This window comes from Salvelinus namaycush, chromosome 29 (genome assembly GCF_016432855.1).
Source record: "Salvelinus namaycush isolate Seneca chromosome 29, SaNama_1.0, whole genome shotgun sequence".
NCBI lineage: Eukaryota > Metazoa > Chordata > Actinopteri > Salmoniformes > Salmonidae > Salvelinus > Salvelinus namaycush.
In genome coordinates, this window is record NC_052335.1 from 20521152 (window position 1) to 20542307 (window position 21156).

At 45.0% G+C, this 21156-nt stretch overlaps 1 protein-coding gene across 1 annotated transcript in view; it reads left to right on the plus strand.

Annotated features, from left to right (window-relative positions):
• Positions 1 to 20243, plus strand: part of dcbld1 (discoidin, CUB and LCCL domain containing 1) — a 43787-nt gene extending 23544 nt beyond the window's left edge. The window contains exons 9-15 of the mRNA XM_038968207.1: positions 5739 to 5860; positions 6076 to 6223; positions 8377 to 8472; positions 8577 to 8661; positions 16117 to 16166; positions 16863 to 16982; positions 18396 to 20243. Coding sequence (XP_038824135.1) covers positions 5739 to 5860; positions 6076 to 6223; positions 8377 to 8472; positions 8577 to 8661; positions 16117 to 16166; positions 16863 to 16982; positions 18396 to 18964 — 1190 coding nt within the window. The 3' untranslated portion in view covers positions 18965 to 20243. The remainder of the gene's footprint in view (positions 1 to 5738; positions 5861 to 6075; positions 6224 to 8376; positions 8473 to 8576; positions 8662 to 16116; positions 16167 to 16862; positions 16983 to 18395) is intronic.
• The last annotated feature ends 913 nt before the right edge of the window (positions 20244 to 21156 follow it).

Genomic DNA, 21156 nt, shown 5'->3' on the forward strand with positions numbered 1-21156 from the left:
GTCAGGAGCTGCCAGAGACGCCAGCCAGTCAGGAGCTGCCAGAGACGCCAGCCAGTCAGGAGCTGCCAGAGCTGCCCTACAGTCATGAGCTGCCCTACAGTCATGAGCTGCCCTACAGTCACGAGCTGCCCTACAGTCACGAGCTGCCCTACAGTCACGAGCTGCCCTACAGTCACGAGCTGCCCTACAGTCATGAGCTGCCCTATAGTCATGAGCTGCCCTCCAGTCATGAGCTGCCCTCCAGTCATGAGCTGCCCTCCAGTCATGAGCTGCCCTCCAGTCGGGAGCTGCCATTAGTCCGGAGTTGCCCCTCTGTCCTGAGCTACCTCTCTGTCCTGAGCTACCTCTCTGTCCTGAGCTACCTCTCTGTCCTGAGCTACCTCTCTGTCCTGAGCTACCTCCTAAATCATGTGGGGGCCTTGGGGAGGATTCTTAGGCCAAGGTCGTGGGCGAGGGTCGCCACTCAAAGGACGCTAAGGAGGGGGACAAAGACAGTGGTGGAGTGGTGTCCTCGTCCTGCGCCGGAGCCGCCACCGCGGACAGATGCCCACCCAGACCCTCCCCTTGAGTTTTAGGGGTGCGCCCGGAGTTCGCACCTTGAGGGGGGGGTTCTGTCACGTTCCTGACCTGTTTTCTGTTGTTTTGTATGTGTTTAGTTGGTCAGGACGTGAGCTGGGTGGGAATTCTATGTTGTGTGTCTAGTTTGTCTGTTTCTATGTCCAGCCTAATATGGTTCTCAATCAGAGGCAGATGGTAATCGTTGTCCCTGATTGAGAATCATATATAGGAGGCTTGTTTTGTGTTGGGATTTTGTGGGTGTTTGTTTCCTGTCTCTGTGATTGTCTGCACCAGATAGGTCTGTGTCGGTTTTTGCACATTTGTTATTTTGTATTGTTGTTTGTAGTGTTTTACTTGTTCTTTATTAAACATGTTTAACACTAGCCGCGCTGCACTTTGGTCCTCTCCTTCACCCCTGGAAGAAAACCGTTACAATCATGTTATGGGTATGCTTGTAATCGTTAAAGACTGGGGAGTTATTCTGGATATAAAAGAAATGGAATGGAACTAAGCACAGGACAAATCCTAGATGAAAACCTGGTTCAGTCTGCTTTCCACCAGACATTGGGAGATGAATTCACCTTTCAGCAGGACAATAACCTAAAACACAAGGCCAAATCTATCAAATTTTCAATCAAATTTATTTATAAAGCCCTTTTTACATCAGCAGATGTCTCAAAGTGATATACAGAAACGCAGCCTAAAACCTCAAACAGCAAGAGATTATAAGAGTACATGGCCATTTAAGGCCAGATTGTTCTTCAAGAGGTTCAAACGTTCATAGATGACCAACAGGGTCAAATAATAATCACAGTGGTTGTAGAGGGTGCAACAGGTCAGTACCTCAGGAGTAAATGTCAGTTGGCTTTTCATAGCCGAGCATTCAGAGGTCGAGAGCAGGTGCGGTAGAGAGAGAGAGTTGAAAACAGCAGGTCCGGGACAAGGTAGCACGTCCGGTGAACAGATCAGGGTTCCCTAGCCGCAGGCAGAACAGTTGAAACTGGAGCAGCAGCACGACTAGGTGGACTGGGGACAGCCAGGAGTCTTCAGGCCAGGTAGTCCTTAGGCCTCCGGGAGGGGTGGTAGAGTGAGAGAATAAGAGGGAACGTATTCACACAAGACACCATATAGGACAGGAGAATTACACCACATATAACAGACTGACCCTAGCCCCCCGGCACATAGATTATTCCAGCATAGATACTGGAGACTGAGACAGGGGTGGGTCGGGGGACACTGTGGCCCCATCCGACGATACCCCCGGCCAGGGCCAACCAGGCAGGATATAACCCCACCCACTTTGCAAAAGCACAGCCCCCACAACGCTAAAGGGACATCAACAGACCACCAACTTACTACCCTGAGACAAGGCTGAGTATAGCCCACGAAGATCTCCTCCACCGCACGAGCCCGAGGGGGGGCGCAAAACCAGACAGGAAAAGCACGTCTGTGACTCAACCCACTCAAGTGACGCACCCCTCTTAGGAACGGCATGGAAGAGCACTAGTAAGCCAGTGACTCAGCCCCCGTAGTAGGGTCAGAGGCAGAGAATCCCAGTGGAGAGAGGGGAGCCGGCCAGGCAGAGACAGCAAGGGCAGTTCGTTGCTCCAGTGTCTTGCCGCTCACCTTCGCACCTCTGGGCCAGACTACACTCAATCATAGGACCTACTGAAGAGATGAGTCTTCAGTAAAAACGTAAATGTCGAGGCCGTGTCTGCGTCTCTCACATGGATAGGCAGATCATTCCATTAAGATTGAAATCTATAGGAGAAAGCCCTGCCTCCAGCTGTTTGCTTAGAAATTCTAGGGACAATAATAAGGATTGCATCTTGTGACCGTATCGTACGGGTAGGTATGTACGGAAGGACTAAATCAGAGAGATAGGTAGGACCAAGAACATGTAATGCTTTGTAGGTTAGCAGTAAAACCTTGAAATCAGCCCTAGCCTTAACAGGAAGCCAATGTAGAGAGGCTAGCACTGGAGTAATATGATCAAATTTTGGGGTTCTAGTCAGGATTCTAGCCTTGGTCTGACGCCATTAAAAGGAAATGTACCACTTTCCCGAGTGCAGTCTCAGTGCTATGATGGGGTCTAAAACCAGACTGTCTTCAGGAAGGCAGTGAGTTGCTGCGCAACAGATTTTTCCCCAAAAAATTGAGAGAAATGGGAGACTAGAGATAGGCCAATTTTCATTTTTTACATTTTCCGGGTCATGGTTTGGCTTTTTCAAAATAGGCTTTTGTCGTGACGTTGCTACCATTAATGCGATGACGGCTATTCATCGAATAATTACATACCACGTTCAATTATTACGCGATTCAATTAATCATATAACTATTAATTAAGTAGTAATCTGGGGCACCACGAGAAAAGTTTATTTAACAAGTTACCATTTCCCAAATTAACTCAAATATCAGATAATCTCAATATACTATCCGTCATCCATCAATCATTTGCTCCTATTTCAGTCTCATTCTGAACGTCGTAATATCCTGTAAATCTGCACGAACTCTAGTCTCCATGATGAATCAGTTTACACAAATTTGCTTAATTATTTATTTACTAACTAATGAAATAATCCCACAGAAATACATAAACACACACACAGGATAAATTATACACTGATTATTAACATGATGCAATGAAAAGTCCCTAGTGGACTAACTCAATATGACGGTGTGGTTACACAATGAAAGGGGGTGGAGAACGAAAGAGTGGGAGAAGGAGAGACAAAGGAATTCAACTATTGTACATACAGTTGAATAATACGCTCATCGTAAATATGGATATTTAGCACCCTAACAACCGCTCATTCAGATTTAGAAAAGCAATGTACATATTTACGCTTGTATGTCTTTGTCGTCTCTCTCTCTTTAAAATCGCCCGGTCCATTTTCTGGGGAGTCAGTCAACAGAAAGTCTCTGGTTGTGTAAGTCTCTGGTTGTCCACGAGAGGTAACCATGTGCTTTGTAGTTGTAGCTTCTTGGTCTAGGAGTGTCTGTTAGAACGGATCTTCCTTAGGTGTACCACGCGGTGTTCAGCGGGCCTTGTCCTTTACTCAGATGGTTTAGAATAAATTCCACCTATAGTAGTGAGAGGAAATTGTTCTTTGTCTCTCGTCTTTGGTAAAGTTTCCTAGGCTAACAGTGCATACACAGCTGCAGACTGTACGGACAGAGAAGGAGTAGAAGACAATTTGTTCCAACCATTGTTAGCAGTGTGTAAACTATTTTAAAAAAGAATTCTACACTGTAGTTCCTTACCAAGATGACAGGGAATGTTCCTGAGTGTCAGTTTTTACTTACTAAGTTACAGTTTTTACTTACATCTGCTATGGCAAGACCTGCAAATGGTTGTCTAGCAGTGGGCAACAAGCAATTTGACAGAGCTTGAAGAATTTTGATGTGAATTAATACTTTCTGAAGGCACTATACCTTTTAGTTTACCAGGCTAAGTTATTTGAAGGTGTTTTTCACATCTGGAATTTCGAGATTTGGTTGTAGCCTACTGGTACAGATTTCCACCGTTGCCAATCTCTCTCTCATGATGAATGGCAATCCCTTCTTACTGGGCCTGCTCAATGCTCAGCATACTGTTAACATTACAGTTAACTGTAATAAAGTAGGAGCCTTGGTGTTCTTGGCCAAGTCTTATAGGATCAATGGCAATTTCCTCCCCCCGTGGCATCAATTAAAAACAACCGTTTAGATTTAACCCTCTCCTGCCTGGCTGTTTCCCCCCATTCGTAGCCCTCTGTAGAGGATGGTAATAGGATTAAGGCTCAACACGTACGTATATATACACACACACACACACACACACACACACACACACACACACACACACACACACACACACACACACACACACATCTGTCGGAAAAAGATGAGAAGGGATAGAATGAGATCTGATCCAGGGGGTTGTTTAAATGGGGGATGTTCTCTTATAAATGGGCCTTTCTTTTGATTTAACTCTGGAGGGCTCACCACTGCAAAACTGTAGCACATGTGCACACACGCAGACACACACACACACGCAGACACACACACACACGCAGACACACACACACACGCAGACACACACACACACGCAGACACACACACACACGCAGACACACACACACACGCAGACACACACACACACGCAGACACACACACACACACGCAGACACACACACGCAGACACACACACGCAGACACACACACGCAGACACACACACACACACACACACACACACACACACACACACACAGAGCATTAGACCAGTAATCTAATGTATTAGACCAGTTCTCAGTAATGCATGAAGGGAGAGAATGCCCCTCTGTGCTGCTCCTCCACAAACAAGAAAGTGACTTTCAAAGGCCTGTTTAAGTGTAGCACAATGCAATAGTTTATTTTGAGTGTGGTGTGTGTAGTCAGCAAGTCCCAAGTTAATTTCATGCTACTTTACAACACATTGGGTTCCAGTCAATGAAGAATGTCTAGCTTTGTCTGCCGGTTCAGAAATCCAGAGCTAAGGGGAACGTCGTTTTGATTGGAATGCGGTTCCTTGAAAATGGAAGCACTGTTGTCGTAGAATTGTTGTTGTGCAACAATCGTAGGACTCTATAGCCTGAAGAATACAACCCTTTCTTTCCTTAAGGATCCTGCCTTTCTGATACTCATATTATGGCAGATTGGATTTCTGTTGTTGCCGGTGTCAACAGTTGTGCATTGGAAACCCCTGTTGCTCTTTATGCAACAAAAGTACATTTTAGCCGTGAAACCAACAAATACCTTGAGAGTCTGCGATTCTGTATTTGAAATATGACAGTCATTTCCTATAATGATAGGTTGCACTGCGTCTCCATATGAACCACAATGCCCTGTGTAATGACATGTTGCGGGTCACCCGTCTGCCGCCATATTGTTCTGGCCCTGTGTCAGGCGCTCATCTGCCACAAAAATGCTCATCATGGCTGTCTGGGAGCTGCAAATGACTGGGAGGGTTTCCCCTTGGTGTTGCAGTGACTGTTCTGCTCTCTGAGGTGATGTCTCCTTTCCCTGTTCCAGCACATTCCAGGGCTGACCAACGGGTGACATCACTGCCCTGGAGACAGACAGAGAAAAGGGGATGAAAAATGTTGAACAATAGAAAGTGAGTTTTAGAGTTTTTACCTTCTCTATTTTTGTTTTCCAGGGATTATCACGACTGGCTCTACTATGTTGGACTATCACTACTATGTGAGGAGCTTCAAGATAGTTCACAAGGAGAGGAGTCGGTGGAGGACGTACACACAGAACAACAGCACACAATACATGGTGAGATTCAGATTCAATTATCTAATATCTGACTCCAATATTGAATTTCCTGATTATGGAACAATATACATTTCGGTATGTGTTTTTGGGCAACAATTTATTTTTATGTACTCAATGTGTTAGGTTGCCGATGAATCACAAGAATGCATGCCTTCTATTAAACCTTGCGACCACCTCCCCCTCACTCCCTCTGTCTCTCCCTTCCTCCCTGTCAGATATTTGAGGGGAACCAGGACAGTCTGCATCAGACCAGGAACACCTTCCACAATCCAATCATAGCCCGCTACCTGCGGATCATCCCTCAAACCTGGCACCAAAGGATCGTCATGAGGGTAGAGCTGCTGGGCTGCACCCATCTCAGAGGTACACATCCTAACCCCCATCTCAGAGCTACACACCCTAACCCTAACCCCCATGTCAGAGGTACTCATCCTAACCCCCATGTCAGAGGTACTCATCCTAACCCCCATGTCAGAGGTACTCATCCTAACCCCCATGTCAGAGGTACTCATCCTAACCCCCATGTCAGAGGTACTCATCCTAACCCCCATGTCAGAGGTATTCGTCCAGACCACAGTACTGAGTGTGGGTCTGGCTACAATACCAGATAGTATTATCAGTGAGTTAGTAGATAGTGATTGATGACTACATGTACAGTTGAAGTCAGAAGTTTACATACACTTAGGTTGGAGTCATTAAAACTCGTTTTTCAACCACTCCACAAATTTCTTGTTAACAAACTATAGTTTTGGCAAGTCGGTTAGGACATCTACTTTGTGCATGACACAAGTCATTTTTCCAACAATTGTTTACAGACAGATTATTTCACTTATTATTCACTGTATCACAATTCCAGTGGGTCAGAAGTTTACATACACTAAGTTGACTGTGCCTTTAAACAGCTTGGAAAATTCCAGAAAATTATGTTATGGCTTTAGAAGCTTCTGATAGGCTAATTGACATCATTTGAGTCAATTGGAGGTGTACCTGTGGATGTATTTCAAGGCCTACCTTCAAACTCAGTGCCTCTTTGCTTGACATCATAGGAAAATCAAAAGAAATCACCCAAGACCTTAGAAAAAACATTGTAGACCTCCACAAGTCTGATTCATCCTTGGGAGCAATTTCCAAACGCCTGAAGGTACCACGTTCATCTGTACAAACAATAGAACGCAAGTGTAAACACCATGGGACCACACAGCCGTCATACCGCTCAGGAAGGAGACACGTTCTGTCTCCTAGAGATGAATGTACTTTGGTGTGAAAAGTGCAAATCAATCCCAGAACAACAGCAAAGGACCTTGTGAAGATGCTGGAGGAAACGGGTACAAAAGTATCTATATCCACAGTAAAACAAGTCCTATATCGACATAACCTGAAAGGCTGCTCAGCAAGGAAGAAGCCACTGCTCCAAAACCGCCATAAAAAAAGCCAGACTACGGTTTGCAACTGCACATGGGGACAAAGATCGTACTTTTTAGAGAAATGTCCTCTGGTATGATGAAACAAAAATAGAACTGTTTGGCCATAATTACCATCGTTATGTTTGGAGGAAAAAGGGGGAGGCTTGCAAGCCGAAGAACATCATCCCAACCGTGAAGCATGGGGGTGGCAGCATCAAGTTGTGGGGGTGCTTTGCTGCAGGGGGGACTGGTGGACTTCACAAAAATAGATGGCATCATGAAGAGGGTAAGTATGTGGATATATTGAAGCAACATCTCAAGACATCATTCAGGAAGTTAAAGCTTGGTTGCAAATGGGTCTTCCAAATGGACAATGACCCCAAGCATACTTCCAAAGTTGTGGCAAAATGGCTTAAGGACAACAAAGTCAAGGAATTGGAGTGGCCATCACAAAGCCCTGAGCTCAATCCTATAGGAAATGTGTGGTCAGAAGTGAAAAAGCGTGTGCGAGCAAGGAGGCCTACACACCTGACTCAGTTACACCAGCTCTGTCAGGAGGAATGGGCAAAATTCACCCAAATTATTGTGGGAAGCTTGTGGAAGGCTACCCGAAACGTTTGACCCAAGTTAAACAATTTAAAGGTAATGCTACCAAATACTAATTGAGTGTATGTAAACTTCTGACCCACTAGGAATGTGATGAAAGAAATAAAAGCTGAAATAAATCATTCTCTCTACTATTATTCTGACATTTCACATTCTTAAAATAAAGTGGTGATCCTAACTGTCCTAAAACAGGGAATTTTTACTAGGATTAAATGTTAGGAATTGTGAAAACTGAGTTTAAATGTATTTGGCTAAGGTGTATGTAAACTTCCGACTTCAACTGTAGATAATCTTTCTGAGAGGACAATTATGAAACAGAGTTTCATATTAGATAACTACTGATCTGTTGTTTTATAGTACATTACAATAAAGTGGGGAAGTATGTTAGTTCTGTTATTTTGGTTTTGGGCTGTATCAAGTTTTTGTCAAACCTGCTCACAGCTACCCCCCCCCCCCCCCCCCCCCCCCCGCTCTCTCTCTTCCTCTTCGCTCCCTCTCTCTCCTTAGTGAACATGTCGTCCCAGGTCACATTACCCACCAAACCCAAGCCTCCGGTGGGGGACGAAGAGATCACTGAGCCAGTGCCCTCCCAGGCAGACTGCGGTACCCATCTCATTAAAACACTGCATTAACCATCCACCAGATGCCTTCTGTTTGTTTATGTAATAGCTGGCTAACATGTTCGCTCCTCTCATCTCTATTCTCAGGGAAGCTGGCCATCATCATCGTACCCATAGTCTTATCTGTGGTGCTCCTGCTGGTTGGGATTTGTGTATTCAAGATGCTGCAGAAGTAAGCGACTTGTTCATGTCATTTGAATAGATAATGTAATGTTTTTAGAGACCGTAATGTAAGGTTGTGTAAGGAGAGCTTGCACCTTCATAACTTGTGCATTTCCTGTCCCCATGACAACATGACTGACAAACTCAGATTAGCCTGACCTTATACGTCCCCATAGCAGCGGGTTATCTCTACCGTGTGCCTACTCCCTAAAGTATGTCTGTTACGTATGTGTGGGAGATGTTGTCTGTCTGCCTCTGTCAGTATGCATGAGAGGGAGATGTTTTCAGGAGAAGGGAGAGTGGAAGAGAATAAATAGATTAGAGTGAGGGAAGATAGAAGAAGTTGTGCCCCTGTTAAGCACAAGTTTTATATCAGTAAGGGCTTCCTGCACAGCTGCAAAATTGGACTGTAGCCATGTCACAGCCAGGTCAGCTGTTGTGGCAATTGCGTACAAAATAGTATCATCAGCATATAGATTATTATTTTATTTTTTACAGATTGACTAATAACATTGATATAAATACTGAAAATAACAGGTCCTAGTATCAACCCATGCTGAACCTCTTTATATATTTCAATAAATTAGGAAATTCTGACACTAAGATAATCATGAAACAATGAGCAGGCATCAGAGGCCATGCCAATTGAGGACAACTTGTTCAATAAAATAGCATGATCAACAGTATCAAATGCTTTTGAGGGGTCCACAAACAAGGCAGCACAATTCATTTTAGCATCTTAAGCATTGAGAATATCATTAACTAATGTGGTTGCTGTGATATTGCTCTGCCCTGGCCTAAACCCAGATTCACTTATATTCAAAATACCATGCTCAGATAAAAAAGAGCGAAGTTGCTTATTTACCAAAGATTGAAGAATCTTAGCTAGATATGGAAGCCTGGAGATGGGATGATAATTATCAATATCACTATCCCCGCTCTTATTGAGTGGCAGCACATAAGCTGTTTTCCATTCCTTTTGGAACATTTCCTGATAACAATGTTAGATCTAAGATATGGGTTACTGAGCCAGCAATGAGGGCGGCAGCACATTTGAGCAGACCCAGTTCCAATTGGTCAGCCCCTGTAGATTTCTTGGTGTCTTGGCATCAAATACTTATTTTTCTGTGAATTGACAATAATTTTCTGACTAAATCTGCAAAATCCCAGAATCAGCGTTTAGCCCACTCTTAGAGATGGTAGGGTTAGACGCTCTTTAAAAAAGATAGCCAGCTCAAATAAAATGCAGATTAAATGCATCAATTATGACATTTTTGTCTGTTATGTGGCCAGAATTAATTTGCTGGGGCAAAGAGGAGGAAGTGCAACCCTTGAAAGATTTGACAGTTTTCCAGAATTTTGCCGGATTCCCCTTACAGTCAGAAAGAGTGGTTACATAATAAGCAGGTTATGCCTTTCTGATTAGTTTTACGCATTGATTACTCAGTTGCCTAAAATATTGTCAATCCGGGCTTAAGCCTGTGTTTCTGGCCTTGAACCAGGTAACATTTCTCTTATGAATGACTTCGGATAATTCAGGAGTGAAACAGGCATTCGATCTACCTTTAACTCTCAGTCTTAAAGGAGGCATTATTATCTACAATAGAATTGAAGACATTTGAAAAAAAAGCTTTAAGCTAAATCAGGTTCAGGGATAGCTGAGATATAGTCATGGTCACTAAAATAAAGATCATGTAAAAAAGCTTGTTCACGTAAGTTTTTTAAGTTCTCTTAGTGACGACACAAGGCTTAGATTTATGCATTCTCACAGCTCTGACAGAGACAACCTGACCATGGTCACTAAAATCCATTGGGAAAACCGCACTAGCAGCATTTTTATCTGGAGTATTCTCAAAATAAGATCAGTCAGACTAGATTCCGATGGATCTTTAGGATTGGGCTGTGTAGGCTCAGTTATCAGCTGAGACCGGTTTAGCTCAGAGCAAATATCTTTCAGCATATCTGACACTGGTGTCCTCCAATCAATATTAAAATTGCCCCAAATTATGAATTAATGTTTACCATACTTAGATAGCCATTAGATAGCCAATGATATCATAACCGCCATCGATAAGAGACATTACTGTGCAGCCTTATTCATCGACCTGGCTAAGGCTTTCGACTCTGTCAATCACAACATTCTTATTGGCAGACTCAACAGCCTTGGTTTCTCAAATGTTTGCCTCGCTTGGTTCACCAACTACTTCTCCGATAGAGTTCAGTATGTCAAATCGAAGGGCCTGTTGTCCGGAGCTCTGGCAGTCTCTATGGGGGTGCCACAGGGTTCAATTCTCGGGCCGACTCTCTTCTCTGTATACATCAATGATGTCGCTCTCGCTGCTGGTGATTCTTTGATCCACCTCTACGCAGACGACACCATTCTGTATACCTCTGGCCCTTCGTTGGACACTGTGTTAACTAACCTCCAGATGAGCTTCAATGCCATACAACTCTCCTTCCGTGGCCTCCAACTGCTCTTCAATGCAAGTAAAACTAAATGCATGCTCTTCAACCGATTGCTGCCCGCACCTGCCCGCCCATCCAGCATCACTACTGGACGGTTCTGACTTAGAATATGTGGACAACTACAAATACCTAGGTGTCTGGTTAGACTGTAAACTCTCCTTCCAGACTCACATTAAACATCTCCAATCCAAAATCAAATCAGAATTGGCTTCCTATTTCGCAACAAAGCATCCTTCACTCATGCTACCAAACATACCCTCGTAGAACTGACCATCCTACCGATCCTCGACTTCGACGATGTCATTTACAAAATAGCCTCCAACGCTCTACTCAACAAATTGGATGCAGTCTATCACAGTGCCATCCGTTTTGTCACCAAAGCCCCATATACTACCCACCACTGCGACCTGTATGATCTCGTTGGCTGGCCCTCGCTTCGTACTCGTCGCCAAACCCACTGGCTCCAGGTCATCTACAAGTCTCTGCTAGGTAAAGCCCCGCCTTATCTCAGCTCACTGGTCACCATAGCAGCACCCACCCGTAGCATGCGCTCCAGCAGGTATATCTCACTGGTCACCCCCAAAGCCAATTCCTCCTTTGGCCACCTCTCCTTCCAGTTCTCTGCTGCCAATGACTGGAACGAACTGCAAAAATCACTGGAGCTGGAGACTCATATCTCCCTCACTAGCTTTAAGCACCAGCTGTCAGAGCAGCTCACAGATCACTGCACCTGTACATAGCTCATCTGTAAATAGCCCATCCAATCTACCTCATCCCCATACTGTATTTATTTATCTTGCTCCTTTGCACCCCAGTATCTCAACTTGCACATTCATCTTCTGCACATCCTACCATTCCAGTGTTTAATTGCTATAATGTAATTACTTTGCCACCATGGCCTATTTATTGCCTTACCTCTCTTATCCTACCTCATTTGCACATGCTGTATATAGATTTTTCTACTGTATTATTGATTGTATGTTTGTTTATTCCATGTGTAACTCTGTGTTGTTGTATGTGTCGAACTGCTTTGCTTTATCTTGGCCAGGTCGCAGTTGCAAATGAGAACTTGTTCTCAACTAGCCTACCTGGTTAAATAAAAAAATAATTTTTGGGGGGATAAATTGTTAAGAGAACATGAGGGAGCCGAGGGAGGGCGATACACTCCTACTAGTGTCAGCTGGTTATTATGACCAAGGCCCACTTTAAGAACGAGACAATCGTGGCGCAGCAGTCTAAGGCACTGCATCGGAGTGTTGCGGCGTCACTACAGCCTGGGGTCTGGGGTTTGATCCCAGGCTGTGTCACAACCGGCCGTGACTGGGAGTCCCTAATGGCGGCGCACAATTGGCCCAGCGTCATCCGGGTTAGGGGAGGGTTTGGCCAAGGGGGCTTTACTTGGCTCATTGCGCTCTAACGACTCCTTGTGGCGGGCCGGGCGCCTGCAGGCTGATTTCGGTCGTCAGTTGAACGGTGTTTCCTCTGAAATATTGGTGCGGCTGGCTTCCATGTTAAGCGAGCGGGTGTCAAGAAGCGTAGCTTGGCGGGTCATGTTTCGGAGGACGCATGATTCCACCTTCGCCTATGCCGAGCCCGTTGAGGAGTTACAGCGATGAGACAAGATCGTAATCACGAAATTGGGGAGAAAAAGGGGGTAAAAATTACAACAACAAAAAATATAGACCAGTCAAAAGTTTGGGCACACCTACTAAAATCTAAATATATTTTATATAAATATAAGTAGCCTTGATAACAGCTTTGCACACTCTTGGCATTCTCTCAACCAGCTTCATGAGGAATGCTTTTGAAGGAGTCTTGAAGAAGTGTGCAAAACAATCTTGACGGAGTTCCCACATATGCTGAGCACTTGTTGGCTGCTTTTCCTTCACTCTGTGGTCCAACTCATCCCAAACCATCTCAATTGGGTTGAGGTTGGGTGATTGTTGAGGCCAGGTAATCTGATGCAGCACCATCACTCTCCTTCACGGTCAAATAGCCCTTACACAGCCTGGAGATGTGTTTTGGGTCATTGTCCTGTTGAAAAACAAATGATAGTCCCTAGGGATGCACAATATATCGGTGAACATATCGAAATCAGACGATATTAGCTAAAAATGCCAACATCGGTATTGGCCCGATGTCTAGTTTGTGCAAAACCGATGTCAAAGCTGACGCGCATGCCTATATAACGTAGGTACATGACATAACGACGCCATATAAAATTTTGCGCTACACGTGCAACACAGCATTCCTAACCTAGCCCACAATGTCTGCTGTGTGAATCGAGCAGTCATCAAGTCGAGCAGTCATTTGAAACAGTAAGAAAATTTCAGCGAGACAACTCAAAGGCGAAATCCATTAACGCGAAGATAATAGAATTCATTGCCCTTGACAATCAACCGTTCTCTGTCGTGGGTGATGTTGGCCTTCGCTGACTGGTCGAGCACCGGTACACACTACCAAGTGCGCTATTGTTCAGATGTTGCCCTACCGGAGTTACACGGTAATAGCATCATTGCTATTAGCTTCATGACTGACATTTGGACCAGCGATATCAGCCCTATGAGCATGCTGAATTTGACAGCACAGTGGGTCGTCGACGATTTCGTACTGAGGAAAGTTGTATTACCTGCTCATGATTGTGCTGTTTGTCATACCGCTGCTGCCATTTCAATGGCATTTGAGAACATGTTTGAAACTTGGAAACATGAACACACTAGCTTGCTCCATTCAAACAACTGACTCAAGAAATAAGCTCATCAACTGCACCTGCAGCAGATTTGATACCCTCTGTCATGGCAATGAAACGCCTGCTCAACAAAACTGCCGACAGGCTGTGAACAAGCAATTCGGTGGCATTCTCTCTTTACTGTGTCGCCACCATGCTCGATGCTATGTACAAGGACCGCTACTTCAATGCAGACAAGAAACAGGGTTTACGTGAAATGTTCAATACACAGCTGGACAAGATGGAAACGGACACAGTGACAGTGCGCACCGAGGAAGAGAGGCCATGGACAGACAGAGCTGAAACTTCACTGCTTGACATGTATGATGAAATCCTAGTTGAGAATGAAACGACTGAACAAATGATCAACAAAACAGCAGGGCAAGTAAGTGAAAGAAATAGGTTTTGAATACTGGTAATGGGGACCTATGTAAATGCCAACAAAACAACTTTTTGGTCAGTGTGTGTGTGTGTGTAACGTTTATTTAACTAGGCAAGTCAGTTAAGAACAAATTCTTATTTACAATGGCGGTCTACCCCGAATGACGCTGGGCCAATTGTGCACTGCCCTATGGGATTCCCAATCACTGCCGGATGTGATATAGCCTGGATTCAAACCAGGGACTGTAGTCATGCCTCTTGCACTGAGATGCAGTGCCTTAGACCACTGTGTCCATGTGTGTGTGTTAACTATTTAACTGTACTAGAATGCTTAAAAGGCCGCAAAAAAAATTCGTATCGGTATCGTTTTTTTGGCAAGGAAAATATCAGATATCGGTATTGGCCAAAAATGTAATATCGGTGCATCACTAATAGTCCCACTAAGCGCAAACCAGATGGGATGGCACATCGCTGCAGAATGCTGTGGTAGCCATGCTAGTTAAGTGTGCCTTGAATTCTAAATAAATCACAGACATTGTCACCATTAAAGCACCCCCACACCATCACACCTCCTCCATGCTTCATGGTGGGAACCACACATGCAGAGATCATCCGTTCACCTACTCAATGTCTCACAAAGACACAGCTGTTGGAACCAAAAATCTCAAATTTGGACTCATACCAAAGGACAGATTTCCGCCGGTCTAATGTCCATTGTTTGTATCTTGGCCCAATTAAGTCTCTTCTTCTTATTGGTGTCCTTTAGTCGTGGTTTCTTTGCATCAATTCGACCATGAAGGCCTGATTCATGAGATCTCTGAACACTTGATGTTGAGATGTGTCTGTTACTTGAACTCTGTGAAGCATTTATTTGGGCTGCAATTTCTGAGGCTGGTGACTCTAATGAACTTATCCTCTGCAGCAGAGGTAACTCTGGGTCTTCCTTTCCTGTGGCGGTCCTCATGAGAGCCAGTTTCCTCATAGCGCTTGATGGTTTTTGCGACTGCAGTTCTTGAAATGTTCTGGATTGAATGACTTTCTTCATGTCTTAAAGTAATGATGGACTGTTGTTTCTCTTTGCTTATTTGAGTTCTTGTCATAATATGGACTTGGTCTTTTACCAAATAGGGCTATCTTCTGTATACCACCCCTACCATTGTCACAAGACAACTGATTGTCTCAAACGCATTAAGAAGGAAAGAAATTCCACAAATGACCTTTTAACAAGGAACACCTGTTAATTGAATAACATTCCAGGTGACTACGTCATGAAGCTGTTTGAGAGAATGCCAAGAGTGTGCAAAGCTGTCATCAAGGCAAAGGGTGGCTAATTTGGAGAATCTCAAATATAAAATATATTTTTGGATTTGTTTAACACTTTATTGGTTTCTACATGATTCCATATGTGTTATTTCATAGTTTTGATGTCTTCACTATTATTCTACAATGTAGAAAATAGTAAAAATAAAGAAAAACCCTTGAATGAGTAGGTGTGTCCAAAATTTTGACTGGTACTGTATATGTGGCAACACCCCCACCTCTGCCAATTCTGTCCGATCTGTAAAAATTAGAACCAGTCAGAGACACATCAGAGTCCAGCACAGAATTATTGGAGGTGGTAGGGAGAGGGGCTTAAGGGGTCATGGGTCAGAACATGTGGCCACTGCATGAGTCCCTAGAGAGAAGAGAGAGAGGGTGAAACGAAGATAAACGAGAAAAGGGTACACAGCAGAGCCAGGCAGTTGTGTGTATAGGGGATAAAGCCGACCCTACATCCCCCTGTCTCAGCGCCACCTTCCCTCCCAGGAGGTTATCATGGGAAAGGGCGAGGGGGCATCCCTGTCCTCCCTGTCACTGGAGTTCACCCCAGCATTTGTCTTTCTGTCACAGGAAGAAGACAAAGGAGAACTCATACGGATCCTCTGATACCCAGAAAACAGGTCAGCGAACAATCTCTCAACTCATCTCTTTGTCATAGCAATGAAGCCGAATGTTAGTCTTTACTTTGTCAAAGATGTCATACGTACCGTACATCAAATGTAATCATTTGTATGGTGAAGATGAGCCTTAGAAATAAGCTATAGGCAGGAAAATATAAGCAATAGAAAAATCCATGTTGTTATGCTAATACCCAGTCAGCTAACAGGTTGTATATTGTTCCTTATCATCATGACTGCTTTAATGAAACTGACAGATGCCAGCTTTATTGATCTGTGACAACATGTCTGTCAGTCTGTGCGGTGGGGGGTTGTGGGTAGTGAAAGCCGGTCAGGGCTTGTCTCTGAGAGCAGACAGACGCGCTCCAGCAAGCACACCGGGCCACATCCATAAGCATAGGTCCAACTGCCAGCATCTCACCCCCCTTGCCCTGCCCTCATCCACTTCTATCCTCCACATGACTAAAGCAGACAGAGAATTTGAAACAGAACCAGATCTATAGTAGAGCATGACTCTCGTTCCTGGCGTCTCTAAAAGAATAGCTCACATATGGAAGCCTCAGCAGTTTAAACCAGCCGGTCAGCTGTAATTTGGTGCTTATCTCTGTGTTGTCCCTGCTAGATTCCTGTCATTATGTCTGTCTGTCTGTGGAGTTAACCATTGTCTTTTTACTGTCTCTGCCTGCTTTCGGTGCTCAGGTTGCTGGAAGCAGATCAAGCAGCCGTTTGCCAGGCACCAGTCCACAGAGTTCACCATCAGCTACAGCTCAGAGAAGGACCCCATGCAGAAACTAGACCTGGTCACCAGCACCATGGCAGGTGAGGACACATGCACACACAGAGATGTATGCCCATACACCCACACACCTGTCATCCCAGCTCAAGAGCCTATGGAGGCACCACCACCTATTGAACTTCCATTTTCCTCCATGAGTATCTGAGTTACTTGTATTGATTCATAATAACTCCACAGCCCAGTCAGTGTGTTGTGAAGCTCTCCATTCTTTACAGACATAACCCCACTCACAGTAACCGTGAAACACTCTGTGGTGATTAGTTTACAGTTCTCTTCTCAGTCCATGGCCAAAGCAATCTAGAACTCATTGTAAGCTCCTGTCTCAGTGTCTGAACGAACCATACAAAGAAGACTTCAGTGACAATCCTCTCTTCTCTGGCTCGTATCAGTAATTCAATGTAATTCTGGTGGAGCTAGAGAGGATTGATCATCAAAGCTGGAGCCAGCAGGAGGCTAGCTAGTGTAATCCTTGACTTTGGGAAGTCCTCTAGTAGTCTGCTGAACAGTTCCTGACGGGCTAAGAGGCAGCCAGATGAATAATGGCCTTCTGTTGCTGTTAATAATCCACAGCTTTCCTTTAGGGCACCAATTATTGATGATTCACATACTCTGCCAGGGTTGAATATTGAGATAGATCACTATAAACCTGCTACCAGTAAATGCAGATCAATGAAAGGGAGCATGTCTGTGTTGAAAGACAATCGTGTCCTTTTGATATATAAAGGAGTCATATTATTCATTATAACTGAGTGAAAACAATGAAGTTGGTGTTTTGAAAGCTCTGACGAAGGCCTTGAGGCCGATACGTAGGGCTTGATAAAGAGCAGTGATACTATCAAGAGTGGTGTGCGGGTTTCTTATTTTTTCTCATTTTGTTCAGCTGTTACCATGCACCTGCAAAAAAGATAGCTCAGATTGTCACGTTCCTGACCTGTTTTCTGTTGTTTTGTATGTGTTTAGTTGGTCAGGGCGTGAGTTGGGGTGGGTATTCTATGTTGTGTGTCTAGTTCGTCTGTTTCTGTGTTCAGCCTAATATGGTTCTCAATCAGAGACAGCTGTCAATCGTTGTCCCTGATTGAGAATCATATAAAGGTGGCTTGTTTTGTGTTGGGGATTGTGGGTGGTTATTTCCTGTCTCTGTGTTTGTGTTCTGCACCAGCTAGGACTGTGACGGTATGTTCTTTTGTTATTTTGTATAGTGTATTGTTTTGTGTTGATTAAATTCATTATGGAAAATTACCACGCTGCGTATTGGTCCTCTGATCCTTCTCGCCTCTCCTCGTCTGAGGAGGAGGACGAAGTAGACTGCCGTTACACAGATGTGCAAGTGCCTTTTGAATTTTGAATATGCTCATTCCAAAACAGTCACGTTTGATCACCATGGCACTGGTAATAAAGTTCTGCTCTTAAGTGACCTGTGTCCTTGTGTCCTCCAGAGTACCAGCAGCCTCTGATGATTGGGACGGGCACAGTGACCAGGAAGGGCTCTACGTTCAGGCCCATGGACACCGAGACCAAGGAGGACCCTAGCGACCCGTCCACCCACTACAACTACCTGCACACAGCCAACCAGTACGCCCTGCCCCTCACCAACCAGGAGCCAGAGTACGCCACACCCATCATCGAGCGCCACACCTTCCACAAGGATGGCTTCCTGCCAGACCCGGCCAACTACTGCGTTCCAGGGATTGTCCTCAGCAAGACTCCCTCCTTTAAAACCATGGACAGGAAAGCAGGGGTGGGCTCCTCCGGGGGCTACCAAATCCCCCAGGTCAAAACAGACCGGGGACACAGTAACTCTGAGGGGGTCTACGACAGCCCCAAGGTGAACAAGCCTGTGGCCCAGAGCAAGAGCTGTGGCTGCTCAGACTACCAGAGACCCCAGGCCAAGCTGGCAGAGCTGGAGAGCTACTCCAGCCCCAGGGACTGTGTGAGGGTGGCACCCGCCATTGGCCACAGGCCGGACCATCGACCAGACCCTGAGGGCAGCTCTGGAGGAACCTGATGATGGAACATCTATGGGACTACAGGACAAACTGTCAAACTGTGATTTCCATCAGTTCACGGCCGTTTTAGACGGAACTCACTGTAGTAAACACAACCAATCTCATCTAAATGGTAAATTATTTCTCAACTGACTTCCGGCATGCGGGAGACGACAGTGTTTGTGTTTGCTGTGTGAAACGGACCTACAGGATGAACTGGATGCATCTCGGAGGCTGTGCAAGCAGACATCAAAATACAGATGATTACTTTTATTTTCCTCGTTATGAGGTGATTTATTAAAAAGCAAATAGTGATGAGACAGGACATGTCCCTAAAAATGGGAAAATACCTCCCCTCATTCTCAACTGTGACTGATGTTTGTGACTGTAACATAAGATTGAAATAATGTGACTCGGTTCCTTAACTGTACAGTATATTTTGAGGTCGTGATAAAGCTTTCAGAATCTCTCGGTCTGAGGTGAAGCTGTTTTCAGCAGGAAGACATAGAGGAAGCAGAGTGCTTGTTAAGTAAAGCAGCACCCAGTTTAAAGTGGCAGATTTGTGTGTCCCCAGCGGGTCCTACTATAGGGCGATTTATGCAGTCAGTGGAGTTGGCTCTTAACAGAGAACTGTAAGGACACATTGTGACTGAAAGGACTGGTGTCACCGCATGGGGTCCCCCACAATGGGGGTTCTGTTACCATGTTGCAGGTGGCTCTATGCTCTAAAGCCGAGCGGCTGCATCGCTGCTCTGTATCAAAGTCTGGAGGCAGATCTGGCCAGTGTGGGCAGAGAGCCCATGAATAGGCAATGGGAGAGAGTGTACAGTTAGTCTGGCATATTTAGAAACACCCAGCTGGGGATTTAGGGGAGTACAACTGGACTACAACACATCACAGAGCTGTTTTTATATGATCTGTTTAACTGAACTAGATCAAGAACTACTGTAAAGGCCTGTACTTTTTTAAATGGATGTTGAACACAAAGCCATGTTAAATGGTACCATTACTACAGTGTGTACATACATGTGCATAGTTTGAACATGTTTATTGCCAAGAGTAAAGAAAAAAAAAATAGAATTGCTGTCCTGTGCTGTCGACTATATTAAAAGCACCAGTGAGTGTGGTTTTGCTGCTGTGAACGAAAGAGAGACCTTAGGATGTAACTAAGAACTCTTTAATTTCTGTGAAATATTTTGTGGAGATCTTTCGAGCGGGGTTGTATGTAAGTGTAACGGATGTGAAATGGCTAGCTAGTTAGCGGGTACGCGCTAGTAGCGTTTCAATCAGTTACGTCACTTGCTCTGAAACCTAGATGTAGTGTTGCCCCTTGCTCTGCAAGGGCCGTGGCCTTTGTGGAGCGATGGGTAACGATGCTTCGTGGGCGACCGTTGTTGATGTGTGCAGAGGGTCCCTGGTTCGCGCCCGTGTCGGGGCGAGGGGACGGTTTAAAGTTATACTGTTACATACGTACAGTACTCCGTCTGATCGTTGCAAAAAGTTTGTCACTCTCATTCAAAGTGTGTCTACTGACTGTTGGCTGTAAACTGAGCCCTGAATAAAAACCAGCAGTTGACTTCCACATGTCAAGGTCTCTTTACTATGTGAAAATGTGTCTCAGCAGCCTAGCCTCAGCCCTGGGACAACCGGCTTTCCAGTCCCAGCACCTCCACCAGCACTCCGCCTGTTTCTGTCTGTGGAGGAATGTGGTAGTTTGGTGTCAGTCTGGGAGTAGCAGCTGCTGCCCAGTCCTCCCAGCTCTGGGCCCAGCTGAGGAGAAGAGGGGAGAGGGCTGATTTGGGGGTATGACAGCCTCACTGAGGGCCCTGATAACACATTACTGGTCTCTCCATAAGCGGGGGTTAGAGTGGTGGTCTGGTGGAGATAACCTTAGTCTGAGAAGAGACTGTTTGTGGCTATGGTCCTTAGTGTGTGATGAGAGCGGGTGTGTGTGAGGTCATGTCTGCCAGTGGGCTGGGCCTAGTCCAGCGCGTTCACACAGGGGTGTGGAGCACCGTTTACACCTCCAACCCAAAGCTACCTGAAAGCTCAGACTCAGAGCAGCTCTCTCAGTGACCACACTGCTCCTGGCTATTCAGTTTATCCCCACAAATTCCTGTCATGTCTCTTCTTGCGGACTGACGACTTTGTGATTTTAGCTTTGTTCATGTGAGCTTGAAGAGTATCAGTTTTGAACTGTGTCCCATTGGTA